Source organism: Bufo bufo, chromosome 7, assembly GCF_905171765.1.
Source record: "Bufo bufo chromosome 7, aBufBuf1.1, whole genome shotgun sequence".
NCBI classification, from domain to species: Eukaryota; Metazoa; Chordata; class Amphibia; order Anura; family Bufonidae; genus Bufo; species Bufo bufo.
The window spans coordinates 114504370-114521785 of NC_053395.1; the positions used below are offsets into that span (position 1 = coordinate 114504370).

Sequence of the window (17416 nt, forward strand, 5' to 3'; positions counted from 1 at the left end):
TGAGCATCTTTGTGCACTATATGGGTTTCTTGGACGCAGAGGAGATCTGCTTTAGCTGTCACCGCTTCAGACCAGAGGTAGGATCTTTTTTTGTGGGCTGTTAAGACCCTTAGCGTTGTTTGATATCAAGTTAAGACCCATGGGCAATAGTAGAGGAGCTATGGGGGTGATTAGGTTCAACTCTGGATGGGCTACCCAGATTACCCAGTACCAAGAGGCATTCGTAACATGAACACTGGGGTAAGCTTATTGGCATGTAAGCATATGATATCTGAGACATGGTTTGTACCTAGAGACAAGAGGTAAAACATAAACCAATAACTATAAACCGGAGTGGGATAAACTTCCCATGGTGAATAACATTCCAGACTCGTACAATGAAGGGGGAAAAAGTCCAGATTGAAGCCAAATAACTATGTAGTGCGCTCCTGCATACACACATCTAGAAGCTGTTCAATGCTTTGTATCCCTTTTTGCCCCTACTGTGTGCCACTCTAAGGTCACGCGTTGGGGATGAGAAGGGTAGGCCTCAGCCGGTATGGATGGAGAAATGTTCTAGGACTTCAGTAGGCGACATCCCTCTTCTAGTGAAGCGATAACGTGTTGTTTGCCATTGTGGGATAGTAGTACTTTCACCGGGAAGCCCCATTTGTAGGCAATTTTGTGATCTCTGAGCCATGGTGATTGGGGCAAGTAGGCGCCTTTGGTGCAAGGTTACTGCAGACAGGTCAGTGTAAAGCTTCACCGCCTGGTATGGTGCCGGCATTTCTGTGAGATGGCGGGCAGCTGCTAAGGCCGCCTCCTTTGTTTGGAAAAAATGGATGCGGGCTAAGGTGTCCCTAGGTAGGCTATCAGGGAGATGGGGATCCTGTGGGCCCGGTAAATAATTAGGTCCATGGCGGAGTACGATGGAAGGAGCTTTTGTAAGAAAGCTTGGAGAAAGTCCATGAGCTCAGATGGCCCAATGTCCTCCGGTATACCCCTGAATTTAATATAGTTCCGCCTGGAGTGGTCCTCCAGGTCATTCAGCTTAGCCTTGATCTTTTCCATTTCTTCATGGCTGTCTATTAGCTGATTGTGGGACCCTGCAAATTCTCTTATTTTCGCTTCCACATGGGAGACTCTAGAATCTAGGCCCGATATGGAGGCTTGGATAGGCGCTATTATGGATGCAAAGTCCCTATGTAGCGCTGAGCTGAAAGTAATCAGCATATCTTTGAGGAGATTCCCTGAGGCGGAGAACCCCTCTAACATAGAAGGGAAGGCTGCGGGGGACCCAGAGCTCAGCTCAGCTCTCTAGCTGTCTCCTCCTGCAGCCTGGGCCTCTGTTTCGCCAGACTCCTTGTGGCGGGAGAAGCCGGTGACTGGGTTCCCGCAGGAGCCGGGGATGATCGAGACGCACTCCCACTTGCCTCGGATCCAGGTGGTGTCGTGCTCCGCTGAGAGGTTAGGCTTGGGGCCGCTGGAGGAGAGGGTCCGGTGCTCTGTATAGTCAGCACGGACGCTGCCACCAACAATGGCGGCAACTCTGCTGGGCGCGTCGGAGAGGCATCTGGCTCTTTGTCGAAGTAGAAGTCCAGTTTCTCCTGTTTCGCTTGGAGTCTTTTGCCTCTGGGCATCCTCAGCAATCGTAGGGCACTACTTGCCACCAGAATTATTACAGATGTCGGGGTATTAGTTGCTTTGTCAGGCGCTACTTGCAGGAGCTCAAGATTCAAGCGGCCATCTCACTTGGCAGCCAAGCCACGCCCCGTCATTAATTTTTTTTAAGACGTTAGAAGGCTTTAAATTTTAGAAGTAATTTTTCACATTTTCACTACATCCTTTGGATCAAAACAGTCTGCATTTTGGTTTTGATTATATCTCGATTAATTGCCTAGTCCTATTGCAGCTATATTTTTTCAGAGACCATTTGGTTGTATCGGGCTTCTCCACCTGCTCTCCTTTACACTAGTTTTGTCCTCCCATTTTTTCCTTCTACTACATTGACCTTGTAAATATTGAATGCTCCCATGTGGATTTCTGCTATACCAGACTCCAGAATAAGGGCTCGTTCACACGACTGGGCTGTTTTTGCGATCCGCAAATTTAAAAAAATGGATGCCATCCGTGTGCCTTCCGCAATTTGCGGAACGGAACAGGAGGCCCATTATAGAAATGCCAATTTTTGTTCGCAAAACGGACAATAATAGGACAGGACTCCGAATTTTTGTGGGTCCACGGAACGGAGCAACGGATATGGACAGCACACAGAGTGCTGTCCGCATCTTTTGCGGACCCGTTGAAATGAATGGTTCCCTATACGGACCATATGCAGAACACAAAATACGTTTGTGTGAACAAGCCCTAAGAGAAATCCATAGTTTAAAAAAAGTACCCCTGCACCCGCATGACTGCTTGGCAGATTCGCTATGTTATAGTATAGTATGTTACATTACATGAAAATTGTTTCACATTTCACTCTTCTGTTACTTGCAGGGCAGCTGCATAATTACACTTGGGACTTCAACTACTTCTGAAAGGACATGGCTACGGGAGACAAAGTTGCCATATTGTTTGAGGATGAGGAGGAACAGAAGAGGAAATATGTCCTTGCTGATCCTTTCAATGGTGTTGCTCCAGAGCAAAACGTTCCTAGCGGAAATTCTGGTCGTTCTGATAATTTATCTGCAGAAGATGAGGATGTGGACTGGCTGGAAAAACACTGTGTCAAGATTAACAATGACCTTCTGATATCTAAAGTGTTCTACTTCTTTTTTTACTCTGCCTATGGATCGCTCTATCCCTTATTACCAGTGTACTATAAACAGTTAGGGATGTCTCCCAGCCAAAGTGGGTTATTAGTAGGAATTCGGTATTTTATTGAATTTTGCAGTGCCCCTTTCTGGGGAGTAATAGCTGACAGATTCAGAAAAGGAAAGGTGGTCTTACTGTTTTCAGTACTGTGCTGGGTTTTATTCAACTTAGGGATTGGTTTTGTAAAACCAGCAGCTTTAGTTTGTGTGCCTGATATGCCTATGCCAGTTAAACCTACTAACTCCAGTCCATTTGAAACAACTCCTTTGCCATTTACTTCTGTATCAACCCAATCTGTTAAAGGAAGTAGTACTATAGCCAAAAAGAGGCGGAAGAGGGATTTGCAGGGTGATCTTCTTGCATGGGAACTCTCTAATTCTGAAAAAATGGTTTATAAAGAGTCTTCTATCCTTTTACATCGGATGTTGAGGGAAGTTGCCAATGGCACGAGTGCACCAGCACTGTCTGGTCCTAGTGGAAACATTACAACAGCCATCATTACAACCACCATCACCACAAAGAGTCCTAATGCGGTGTTGCAGTATAACCAGGAAGATGTAGAAACCATATTCCTGTTAATTCTATTAGTAGTTATTATAGGAGAGTTTTTTAGTGCTCCAGCTGTTACTATTGTAGATTCTGTAACTCTCCAATATTTAGGCAAACACAGGGATCGCTATGGATTGCAGAGAATGTGGGGATCACTTGGCTGGGGATTAGCGATGTTGTCCATAGGAATAGGAATAGATCACACTCGCATTAATGTGATCATTGAAGGAAATGGCTGCAACGAGCCTGAATATAAAAACTATCGTATTGCCTTTATTGTCTTTGGCGTCTTGATGTCTTTGGCTCTAATTGTTTCAACACAATTTCATTTTTATTACCACCATTTAAAACCAAGTGAGGTACGCAGAGAAGATGTGGAGATCTCTCCTGTGGAAACAAGTTCCCAACAAGAATCTCAAGTACACAATCAGAATGAAGGAAGAAGTGAAGACGAGACGGTCCAGAATTTCAGATTTTGGGATCTCATCAAGATAATTTGCACAGTACAGTATGGCTCTGTTCTCTTTGTAGCCTGGTTCATGGGATTTGGTTATGGATATGTCTTCACCTTCCTTTTCTGGTACCTTGAGGACCTTAAAGGAACTACAACATTGTTTGGTGTCTGTTCTGTCCTGAGCCACATATCGGAGCTGACTGCTTACTTTTTTAGCCACAAGTTGATTGAATTAGTTGGTCACATCAGGTAAGTGTGTACGCTATTTTTATGCTGTAGCCATAGAATTCATTCATTGACAAATTATTTTACAAATTAAACAATTAAAAAGAAATATAAATATATTTGAAGTAACCTAGGTATTTTAGCATGGAAGAGATGATAATGTTATGCTGTTTAACCTTGATGCCATGTCTCAGATTCAGGCTGCTGCTCCCCTCCCCAATGGTTCTTTGACATTATTTTCAGTCATTTGCATGGAGTTCCTGCCTGTACTGGCTGTAGCCAAAATTTTATCACATTTTGGAATTTTGTTATAAAAACCTACAGAATGTGACAGGTCTGGAATAATTAAACAATTAAGGGGGAATTTATCATGAGTCATATTTTTCTTGATTCTCATTGGAGTACTTTGCAGCAAAGTTATTAATCTAGCTGAAACTGAGCAATCAGGATGTGTAAAATGGAACGGGTACTTTTAATTCAGGTTTTGGGATCCTCTGCTGGATCTCAAAACCTGAATTAAAAACGCAGATGTGAAAGTAGCCTTACTTCACTCTTGTACTGGAGTGAGACTCTTGTACTGGGGACAACTTTTTAAAAAGTCTTAGTGATAAGTCTGGAGTGAAATGCATTTAAACAGCCGCAACCACTTTTCAGGTGGTGTAAAAATGAAAATCGTAACAACATTTTTGAGCACGTGAGCTCATAGTGGCAAAGCCTCTATTTTGCGACTTTTTGAATCCAGAATTTTGGAGCGACGGTGATACATTCCCCCCCTCAGTATATTAGAGAAGGATGTGGGAATAAAGGGAAAAGAGAATGTGTAGGCCGAGGGTGATATAGCTACCACATGTGACTCTCCACCTACTAATGGCCTCTGACAATTGGTGCTAGTGACTGTGAGCACCGTGACGTACTGATGTGTTAACTCACCATTATGTGTTATCCTGAGCTTCTGGTGAGTCACAGCATTACTCGGGGATGAAGTGTATGGATTACATTTGAGCTCTAATTTTCTATTATTAGACTTTCATTTATTTAACTTATATAGCGCCAGCATATTCCTCAGTGCTTTATAGATATTGTCAGTTTGTCTTTGGACTGTGGGAAGAAACTGGAGTTCTCAGAGGAAACCAGCTGTCCACCAGGAGAACATAAAGACTCCATGCAGATGTTGTCACAGTGCCCTGGTCTACAGATGAGGGCAAACATATAAAGTATTTATTCTGATCTGGATTGTGTGCCTCCATATTAACAGAATAGTATTAAGCCCATTGTAAGTATCTCTCGATCATTGAACCTAACGTTTTATTGGTTTTCAATTATTGTTTGTATTATGGAGCTCAGGTTTTTAATCTGAATTAGAGCTATAATTCAGAATATCCCCATGGTATATGAACAGTGAGTTGAAAGCAGCTTAGTATGGGGTGCTTGCCTGCACTCATTGTGAAACTGTGTCTCTGAAGTACAGGGTTAGGCTGCATTCACAATACCGTATGTGTTTTGCGGTCCGCAACTTGCGAATCTGCAAAACACGGGTACCAGCTGTGTGTGTTCTGCATTTTGTGGAACACAAATGGCCGGCCCTTTGATAGAAATGCCTATTAGTGTCTCCAATTGCAGACAAGAATAAGACATGCTCTATCTTTTTTCTGGGGCAGGGGAGCTGAACATACGGACTCTTTCTTTTGCAGCCCCGTTGAAATTAATGGGTTTGCACCCGTTCTGCAAAATTGCGGAACAGATGCGGACCCAGAAATACGGTCGTCTGAATGCACCCTTAATCTAAGCGTCGCAGTTACTGATGTTCTTGTGGCAGTTACTGGGGATCTTGCAGCAGAGAATCTAAAATGGTGATCTGGACTCCTTATCCTACCCGTGTATTACTGCAGATAACCGTCCAAGATCATGGTGGCAGATTCCCTTTAAGCATGCTGCGACTCATATTATGAGATGTGCCAAACCATTTAAAAGGTTCTCCAGCCCTGGTGTGGTCTGTCGAATGTAAAACAAAGTTATATTGGATTTTTCTGTCTTTACTTGTAAATCCTGCTACAGTCTTGTACAGGAAAGAAGCAAATGTGATCATTATAGGTGTGTTGTGTTTACTTTGTCACTATACACAGAGTTTGCAGGAAACTCCTGGAGACGCACCCAGTCTGTTGGAAAGTTTGGTTAACATTTCAAGTAAGACAGGATTTCTTAAACATTTAAGAAAATTGCAGTTGATGGGATCTCCTATGCTTTGAACATGTATTTACAATGTAATATGTTTCCTAGAGGACTGTGTCTGAAAAAAATGCCAACAACCGTTTGTTCTCCAACCTTGATGTCTGTATGGTTCTCTATATCGAGTGAATGCTCATTAAAATTTAATGAGGCTGATTGCAGCACATGAGGAGAAGAAACCGTTTTCTATTAACCTGTTGGGGACACATGACGTAACGGTACGTCATGTGTAGTTCCGATCACCGTCACGTGGCGGGCGGTGATCGGAACTGTGTGCCTGCTCAAATCGTTTGCGTCGTTTACGGGTGATTGCGGCTGTGATCGGAGGTGCCATCGGGTCCCCGTGCGGCTGTAATGGGGGACCCGATGGCATGGAAGGCAGCGCGGTGCCTTCCTTAGGCATCGGCGCTGCCTTCTGGTGAAGAGCCTGAGAGATCCACTTTTTGAGAGTCAATGTGACAACAAAATGGCTGTTTTGGCATAGTTTTTATTTGTTTATATTTTTTTTCAGCATTCACTTGAGGGGGATTTTCATGTGATTTTATTTTTTTTTATTTTTATTTTTTTATAGAGCAGCTGTCACGGGTAGAGTCACAGGAATCAAGATAGAGTGGAGGTGCACCGCCTGAGCTGCCACCCGGTCCCCTGTCCCTGCCTACTTGCACCACCTGCCCTAGGTGACGGAGCGCAACTGGGCCACAGTCCCTAACCTACTAAGTGCAAGCAGAGAGAAAGAGACAGCAGGGAAGAGGACAGCCACTGAGAAGTTACAATAAGCGGACAAGAGGTAGAACAAAAATGGAAGGCGAGGCAGGTCAACTAGCCGAGGTCAGTCCAGGAGGTCACGTCAGAACAAGGGAAGAGGCAAAGACAAATCCGTAAACAAGCAGAGGTCAAAATCCGAGAGGTAGCGTCAAGGTACAGGGAGCAGGCAGAAGGTGTCAAGAGGCGGATCGACGTTCAATTCCAGAGGTAGCTTAATAACAATAAAGTACACAGCCTATAGGACGAAAATCGCAGGCAACCTGTAGCCAGCAGGCCGCCTGTATTTATAGTGGGGAGTGAGGGTCATGTGACGTGGCCAGCGTCACATGACCGACAGACAGACAAGTTGAGCACTGAGTGATCAGCTCAAGGCAGACCTAGGAGCAGAGAGCCTCCCAGCTAGCAAAGCCGCCCTGGGAACAAGTCCAAACACAGATCCTCGCTCCCGAAGCTAAGCAGCAGGTCTGCGGCTGATGGGAGACCGAGTGCGCCTTCGGCGCCCCGTTACAGCAGGTTCTTACGGACGTGGCTATAGCCAATATGTCTTATTTTTATTTTTAAGTTTTACACAGTAAATGCTTGTTTGAACAGAATAAAATCTTGTTTTTGTGTTGCCATTTTCTGACTGCCCTATTTTTATTATTTTTTGGGCGATTTGTTTTAGGTAGGGTCTAATTTTTTGTGTGATGAGATGGCGGTTTGATCCGTACTATTTTGGGGTACATAAGACTTTTTGATCGCTTGGTATTACACTTTTTGTGAGGCAAGGATACAAAAAAATGGTTGTTTCAGCATTTTTTTTAATTTTTTTTTCCTAACTACTGCATTCACCTGACAGGGTGGATCATGTGATATTTTTATAGAGCCGGTCGATAAGGACGCGGCAATACCTATTATGTATACTTTACTTTTCTTTTCTTTCCTATTTTTTTAATATTTTTTTATTAATTATGGGAAAAGAACGCTTTAATTAATTTTTTGTTACTTGAAACTTTTTTGCATAATAAAAAAGCCAACTTTATTTTAATTTTCTCATAGGCTTACATGGAGTGATGGGGACCCGAGGCCATCGGGTCCCCATCACAGCAGCGCAGGGACCCCATGGGGAAGGAGCTCCCTCCCTCTACACACCCCACACATGCCACGGTCAGCGCTGACCGTGGCATAGTGAGGGTTAATGCACCGGCATCTGTGTTTTCACCGATGTCGGCGCATGCAGCAGGGGTCCGACTAATGGGAACAGAGAATACGGAGCATGTCGGAGAATACCATCTTAGACACGCATAGTTGTTACCCTCGTTATACGATTAAAGGGGTTATCCGAGTTATGAAAAAAAATAATATAGCACTGAATATCTGATATATAACTGAGCTAAGCAAGTTTTATGCAAAAAAATATATATATATTTCCTCATTTCCCTGGTTCTTTTCTGGCCCTTTGTCTACATGCAATAAAAACAATCTCTGCTCCTCCCCCTGCACTGCTGAGGGAGTGAATACAAGTGCTGCCCTGCGTGACATGTCTGCCTGCTGGGAGACTCTGCAGCTTGTTGTATGTGTAGGACTACAAGTCCCAGCTGTATAATGACACTGCTAAGGGAGTGGATACAAGAGCTGCCCTGAGTGCTGGGAGAAAACAGCAACTTGTAAGTGTAGAACTACAAGTCCCACTTGTATAATGACACTGCTAATACACACAGGATCTTCCCCCTACCTGTAATGCTTTGCAGAACTTCTCTTTCAGCTCCTGTGCCCAGCATTTGTCTCCTCAATGCCTGCAGCTACACCGTAAACACTTCAGCCCTGAGTCTGTGCAGCTGAAGGGGTTAAGATTCCTAGGATAGAGCACACAGCCGGCAGTGAAGGGGGCGTCGCCAGCACAGTGACGTTTCGTTTACGGGCTTGTAAACGACCTTTATCAGAGCAGGGAGAGAAGCTGACATCACAGGTCATGTGACCCTCAGTGAAATCTGAGAAACCAGCCACTGGAGATAAAGTGAGTGAATTAGGAAGCTGTTACATTTGCCCAGTTAGGAACATAGAAAGAACAAAAAAATAACTCGGATAACCCCTTTAAGGCTGCGTTCACACGGGCGAGATTTCCGCGCGGGTGCAATGCGGTAGATGAACGCATTGCACCCGCACTGAATCTGGACCCATTCATTTCAATGGGGCTGTTCAGATGAGCGATGATTTTCACGCATCACTTATGCGTTGCGTGAAAATCGCAGCATGCTCTATATTCTGCGTTTTTCACGCAACGCAGGCCCCATAGAAGTGAATGGGGTTGCGTGAAAATCGCATGCATCCGCAAGCAAGTGCGGATGCGGTGCGATTTTCACGCACGGTTGCTAGGTGACAGTCTATACACTGTATTATTTTCCCTTATAACATGGTTATAAGGGAAAATAATAGCATTCCGAATACAGAATACTTAGTAGGTGATCAATTGAGGGTTAAAAAATAAAAAAAATTAACTCACCTTCTCCTCTTGTTCGCGTAGTTCTCCCGGTCTTCAGTTCTTTAAAAAGATGAACTATGGGCTAAAGGACCTTTGGTGACGTCAGATCACATGCTCCAATCACATGGTACATCACCGCGGTGATGGACCATGTCATTGGAGCATGTGATCTGACGTCACCAAAGGTCCTTTAGCCCATAGTTCATCTTTTTAAAGAACTGAAGACCGGGAGAACTACGCGAACAAGAGGAGAAGGTGAGTTAATTTTTTTTATTTTTTAACCCTCAATTGATCACCTACTATGCATTCTGTATTCGGAATGCTATTATTTTCCCTTATAACCATGTTATAAGGGAAAATAATAACATCTACACAACACCGAACCCAAACCTGAACTTCTGTGAAGAAGTTTGGGTCTGGGTACCACAGTCGGTTTTTTATCACGCGCGTGCAAAACACATTGCACACGCGCGATAAAAACTGAACATCGGAACGCAATCGCAGTCAAAACTGACTGCAATTGCATTCCTACTCGCGCGGGTTTGCCGCAACACACCGGGACGCATCCGGAACTAATCCGGACACGCTCGTGTGAACCCAGCCTAACTCGTTCCTGACTGCCTTTAAAGATGGTTTTAAACAGCATGCACTTGGGGCTTATGTATGTAATCGACAATAACGTTGATCGCTCACATTTAACACCTCAGATGCTGTGGTCAAATGTGACCACAGCATCTGTGAGGATGAAAACCCCTGCTCCCCCTAATGTGTATGCGACAGCCTCTACTCCTGAATGATCCGAGGCTGCTGCACATTAGTTGCTGTTGGGAGTCTGTCTGACATAGTGTAATTCTCACTATATTCTCTCTCTGTTAGAGAAGCAATCGGATGCTTGTTCAGGTTCCTTGGGGGAACTATTAAAAGGTGTTAAAAAAATAATAATAAATAAACGTTTTAAAAAAATATGTAAAAATTTTAGTCGCCCTACTTTTTCCAAAATGAAAATATAATGGGCATCACTGCATGCGAAAACGCCCTTACTATTAAAATCATTAAGTTCATACACTCTAAATGTTCTCAATTAAAAGTGCAGATTGCCTTAAAAATGAGCCCTCACACAGTTCCGTACACATAAAAATCAAAAAGTTTTGGGTGTAAGAATATGGTGATTTCAATTATTTATTTTTTATTATTAATATGCAAGAAAAACAAATGTGGTATTGTTCTAATGACCCCAGGAATGAAAAAGGTCAGTTTTACCGCATAGGAAATTCTGTAAAAACAAAACCCATAAAACGTGATGGAATTGTCATTTTATTTTTATTTTTTAAGATTCCACCCAATTTGGAATTTTTTCCCCGATTTCCCACTACATTATTGCCATTAGAAAGTACAACTTGTCCCACAAAAAAACAAGCCCTCGTACTGTTATGTCAATGGAAAAATAAATTGTGGCTTTGGGAAAGCTGGGAATAAAAAACATTTTAATAAGGGGTTAAATGCATCTCTGTGGGAAAATACACAAAGGCAAGCAGGATTTGTAAGACTCTACATAAAACAATACATGTGGTAATTTTAGTATGACTGAGAAAGGGGTTATAAAAACTGAAAGCTACAGGCAGCACAAGAGTCACACTTCAGGCGTTACTGCAGGGTCTCAAAGGGGAGATGCTTGTGGGTTTATTTTTTATTTTTTTAACTACATTCAGTGATGATTTTGATGAAATAAAAAATATTTTCTACATAAAGATAACATTTTGAGCAGGGTCATCACTAAAACGTTAGTTATTGGTAAAAGGGGTAGACACTGGGAGACATGCTGTCCCCTAGTATGTTCCATAGCCCAGAAAACAAAGTTGTGCTTCTCAGTTTTTTTTTTTTTTTTTTTTTTTTTTTTTTATATGAGGCGGTGCTCGCTGCAATGTTTGTCTCTATGACAGTAAAACGAAAATCTTTTCTGATATTAATAACAAAACCAATAATTTCAGTAGCTTCTTGAATTGTGATACTGATCAGGTTGTTTGGATAGATTGTACTGTATGTCATAAAACGTATATAGGCTGCAGTGTTCGTAAACTGAAGAAGAGAATTTTGGAAAATGTATCCGATATCCCTAAACCCACATTATAGCTGTACATGCGGGCTCACTCTCCTCATTTTGTTATCGAGCTATTGAGAAGGTATTGAAACCACAGCATGGAGGAGATTGGCAGAAACTGGTTTATAATCTAGAAGCCTTCTGGATAAAGAAATTGCAAATGAAACATGCAATGGGCTTCAAAAGTCTATTATAGAAAATCTTTTAATGGATATATCTTTCAAATAAGATTGTTACTGCCGTGCATTTAAGTACATCCAAGGTTTTTGCTCTCGCTTGATTATTGCGACAGTCTCGGGTGATGCGACCAGGTTGCTTTTAAATAGCTGTGCACTCAGTCGTACCACACGTCGTGAGCACCTTCTTTGTGTTTGAAACGTGTAGACAGGTGGACTGCACCCTGGGCTTTTATACTACTTGAAGCGTTGGATCCTTTCTTCGTATATTGATATGCTGTGGGCCGGCGGTTTTCATTTTACATCAGATCGTCTCCTGGAAATGCATTGTGTGTGATGTAATGTGGAACTGTGTACGGTTTATAGCCCAACTCTAAAATCATTAACTTTTTCAAATATGTAACATAAAAAAAAAAAAGGTGATTCATAGTACCACCCCTAAATAATGCATGCCAAGTCATTGTATAGCCCTAGTTGCTACAGGACTCATTGCATGAGTCTGCTGTCTTCCTGTGGTACCGCGAGCAATCCCTGCGCATCTAGTCAGCACATGTGGTTTCCCTATCTGCAAACTGTCTCTCTGCTCCCCTAGCACCTCCTGCATTCATTATTTGGCTGTGTGACAGCTGCCACCGAGTTTGGGCAAGAGGAGGAGAAAGAAGAGTTAGCTGTAATGATGTTAGAATGGGACTGAACTTTAGACTCTGCAGTATGGCTGTTTTAAAGGTCACTGTTTTACCATGCTACTTCCCAATGTGTGCTGCTTTCATCACAGAATAACAGGAATTATTAGAGGAGTGGCCATATTCACAGCGCACGGGATAGGGCAGGGAGGAACTACAGCTAATAGGAGATACCAGGTGCTTGTGGAAGCATCTAGTAGCTTTAATTTGGCTGTGGAGTGTTCTTTTTAGAAGTGTTAGTGTAGCGGTCTTTTGAAAATGTTTATTGTAGATAAAGGGAAGAAATAGGTTAAAAACCAGAAAGGAGTATTAATAAGCTCTCCATACCCAAAGCTGCTGTTTTAATGCTTACTGGGTTCCTGCTGGTCCTGGCGTAACAAACAGGAAGTGGCAGGAGGTACCCACTTGGCTAAACACTGGCTGCAGTATGACCTGCCTTAGCCAGTGATTGGCTGAGCAGGCATCTCCTGATATTTCCTCAGTGTCAAGCCAGGACCAGATTGTGGAGACAAGGAGGAACCTGTAAGCATCGGAATGGCGGCAGCAGGGGATCATATGAATGTTTCTTTAATTTCGTTATAACCTAAGCTACCCATTATCTAGAAATTTTAATCCCACTAGACATCCCCTTTTTAAAGGGTTATTTCCATATCAAGATTTGTGGCATATCCGCAGGACATTTCTAGATGCTTGCTTACTCTCATAGAAGTGAATGGAGACAGTTGTGCATGCGCAGCCACCTTTTTATTCATAGCACCCACAAGACCGGGATCTAGGGAAGCCCATTCTCAAGATTGCATGTATATGTAGTGAACGGGAAGATAATAGAAAACCCCTACCAGACACCACTGGCAGCATCTCCTGAAAACAAGAGGATCAGGCAGTTATAATTTAACATGCTTAAAGGATAACTGTCATATTTTCATTAAAAAAAATCTATTTTAGCATATGTTACTGCTGCAGCAGCATCATGCATAAAGCAATCTTTAGTTTCTTCCCTTACCACTGTTTTCCTTGACTTTTCCCCTTTTCGTTACGGCTGTTTTGAATCCTACATTGAGGATCTTCTCAAGATGGCTCCTCTGCCAGTTCTCTGAGGCCAAAACTGCATTCCCTCAGGTCACATACAAACTTGCTGTAGCCAGCAGCAGCTCCCTGCCAGCCAATCAGATTGGATTATTGAGAGACACGCCTCCTCAGGCCTAATGCAGACATGCAGTGTGAAGGGCCACCCCTCTGTCTTCCTAGCAGGAGACAGATAAGCCATAGCAATGGTCTTTTAAGGGAGCAGTGGAAAGGGACAGGAGACATTAATGAAAGCTATTATAAGGTAATTACAGATCTTTGTACAATCATTGACAAACTAACTTAGGTATACATTCCTAGCTCTAATAAACTAGCAAAAAATAATAATTTACAGTTATCCTTTAATCCTTTTTTTCTCCCTACATATGCCATTGGAGGGGGAAAATTGGGAGGCCCAGTACACATTAGAGCAGGCATGCTCAACCTGCGGCCCTCCAGCTGTTGTAAAACTACAACTCCCACAATGTCCTGCTGTAGGCTGTTCGGGCATGCTGGGAGTTGCAACAGCTGGAGGGCCGCAGGTTGAGCATGCCTGCATTAGATACATAGATTGCTCTATGGTGTCTAGTCGGCTGAAGACTATTGTTATTGTCAGGTTTTCTGCATTCCAGAATTATATGGAGTTTGGGAGTGCATTAATAATTTGGGGCGTTTCTACTCTTTTTTTATGTTGACCTAGAAGTACATCATCCAAAAAGTAAAAATATCAGTTTCATGCTAATTGGAATTAACTACTGTGTCTGAAAAACAAGTTAACATGCAAGGCACCTTGTAGCCTCCCTCATCTACAGGTGTAAAATTCACCACTTTAGCCAGAGGTGGCTGAGGACTGCAAATCAGTGGAGCTTACATTGGAGATCAGTAAAGGAATGAAAAAGATAGGGGTTGTTAAATTTGCTAATTCTTTGTAAATAAATCACAATTTATTTTTATTTTTTATTTTTTTTATAGGGTACTGTACATCGGCCTTGCTTGTAATACTGCACGTTATCTGTATATTTCCTACATGGGAAATGCCTGGACCGTACTCCCCATGGAAGTGTTACAAGGTAAGAAAGCTTGACACCTACACATTATGCCTACAGGACCTTTTTTAACCTGCCATTCTGAATCAAAACCAAAGAAAGAGAGGGCTTTGTCTTTATGTAAAGTCCTGTCTAAAGCCCACACTCAGGGAAGATATAAGTGAGGGGGGACATGAACATGTGGCTAGAAATACATGTTGGGAAATCCAATAATAAAATGCTGATAGGGGTTTGCCGAGATAGATGAGGCGGCAAGTCATGAGGTCTTTATTATGGAGGACTTCAACTACCCAGATATAGATTGGGAAACTAGAACCTGTAGATCTCCATAAAGGAAACAGGTTTTTGGCAATAACCAAAGACGATTACCTTTTCCTACTGGTTCAAGACCCGACTAGTGGACTTAGTACTAACCAATAGACCTGACAGAACAACAGATGTGCTGGTTGGGGGACACCTGGGAAATAGTGACCATAACATAATAACCTTCCAATTATCATTCAAAAGAGTGTTTCCTCAGGGAGGCACAAAAATACCAAACTTCAAAAAAGCAAAATTTAGCCAACTAAGACTAACTGAAAACCCAAAAATAAAAATACAGCCGCAAAATGGGATATTTTTAAAAGCATCCTAAACTCTGTATGTCAGAGGTACATACCTTATGGAAATAAAATGGTCAGGAACAAAAAAACTAAAAAAACAATATGGATAAATAGAAATGTAAAGGGGGCAATAAATTATAAAAATAAAGCGATTAAAGGGGTTGTGTCACTTTAGCAAATAACTTTCTCTACATAATAAATTCTAATACAAGCTACTTACTAATGTATTATCCATATTGCCTTCTTTGCTGGCTTTATTCATTTTTCCATCACATTATACACTTCTCTTTTCCATGGTTACGACCACCCTGCAATTCAGCACTGGTGACTGTGCTTGCACACTGTAGGAAAAAGCACCAGCCTATGTGCACTCCCGCGGTCTCTGCCAACAGAGAGGTCAACACTTTTTCCTGTAGTGTGCAAGCATGGGCAGTTCTGCTGGATTGCAGGGTGGTCGTGACCATGGAAACGAGCGGTGTATAATGTGATGCAAAAATGAATGTAGCCAGAGAAGGAAGCAATATGGATAATACATTAGTATGTGGCTTGTATTAACTTTCTCTACATAATGCTACTTGCTGAAGTAACACAACTCCTTTAAATTACTAAAGCAGGAATGTAGCGAAGAAGCACTAAAAAACGACGAGAAAAATAGAATATGTAAAAGACAGATAAAGGCAGTCAAGCTGGAGACAGAGAGACTCCTTGCCAAATAGAGTAAAACTAACCCTAAAATGTTCTTCCGTTACCGTATTTTTCGCCCAATAAGACGCCCTTTTTTAAAATGGGGGAAAAATGCCCCTGCGTCTTATGGGGCGATTGCTGGCAGTTTTACATCGCAAGCTGCGATGTACGAGCGAGCGGGGAGGGACTGGGAGGAGGAGGAGCTGGGGGCCGGCAATAGCGGCGGGGCGGTGCAGTCAGTGTACTATAGCCCCGCCGCTCCGGTATACTAATATAAAATGTCTTATTCAATGAATAGTTATTAAACATGCCCCCTCACTCCTAATAGTACCGTACATCCTAACCGTTTCAGTAGAATGCAGGCCGGGCGGCAGCGTAACTCCGATGTCACGTGCCTGCGCCGCCTACTTTATGAATGAAGCAGGAGGCGCAGGCAAGTGACGTCAGTGAGTGACGCGCCTGCCTGCGTTGTACTGAAGCGGTTAGGATGTACGGTACTATTAGGAGTTGGGGGGCATGTGTAATCACTTTTAATTGAATAAGACATTTTATATTTGTATACTGGAGCGGCAGGGGGGATCTGTGGATGACATTTTTATGGGGGGTCTGTGGATGGCACTGTTATGGGCTGGGGGGGGGGGTCTGTGGATGGCACTGTTATGGGGTGGGGGGTCTGTGGATGGCACATATATAACAGTGCCATCCACAGATCCCCCCCCCCCTGTAACAGTGCCATCCACAGATCCCCCCCCCCTGTAACAGTGCCATCCACAGATCCCCCCCCCCTGTAACAGTGCCATCCACAGATCCCCCCCCTGTAACAGTGCCATCCACAGATCCCCCCCCCTGTAACAGTGCCATCCACAGATCCCCCCCCCTGTAACAGTGCCATCCACAGATCCCCCCCCCCCTGTAACAGTGCCATCCACAGATCCCCCCCATAACGGTGTCAGTCATCCACAGACCACCATTAGTTTCGAACCCACCAAAAGCACACCTTTTGGTTAAAAAAAATGTTTTTTCTTATTTTCCTCCCCAAAAACATAGGTGCGTCTTATAGGGCGAAAAATACGGTATATGGTTTAAACCCTTTTAATTGGTGGCCCTTAAAGGAGTGATGAGGGAGAAGTTGTAGAGAGCGATGAGGAGAAAGCAAACTTATTAAGTACTGTATTTTTTGCTTTATAAGACACACCTGATAAGACGCATCTAGTTTTTAGAAAAGGGGAAAAAAAAAAAAATATATATATATATATATATATATATTATACACTGCTCAAAAAAAATTAAGGGGACACTTAAACAACACAATGTAACTCCAAGTCAATCACACTTCTGTGAAATCAAACTGTCCACTTAGGAAGCAACACTGAGTGACAATCAATTTCACATGCTGTTGTTGGGATAGACAACAGGTGGAAATTATAGGCAATTAGCAAGACACCCCCAATAAAGGAGTGGTTCTGCAGGTGGTGACCACAGACCACTTCTCAGTTCCTATGCTTCCTGGCTGATGTTTTGGTCACTTTTGAATGCTGGCGGTGCTTTCACTCTAGTGAGCTCAGGTAGTGCAGCTTATCCAGGAT

The 17416-nt window shown here is 42.9% G+C and overlaps 1 protein-coding gene across 1 annotated transcript in view; it reads left to right on the forward strand.

Annotated features, from left to right (window-relative positions):
• Positions 1 to 17416, forward strand: part of MFSD6 (major facilitator superfamily domain containing 6) — a 218455-nt gene that overhangs the window by 37455 nt on the left and 163584 nt on the right. Inside the window, exons 2-3 of the mRNA XM_040439711.1 lie at positions 2479 to 4048; positions 14471 to 14568. Of these exons, the coding sequence (XP_040295645.1) occupies positions 2526 to 4048; positions 14471 to 14568 (1621 nt within the window). The 5' untranslated portion in view covers positions 2479 to 2525. The remainder of the gene's footprint in view (positions 1 to 2478; positions 4049 to 14470; positions 14569 to 17416) is intronic.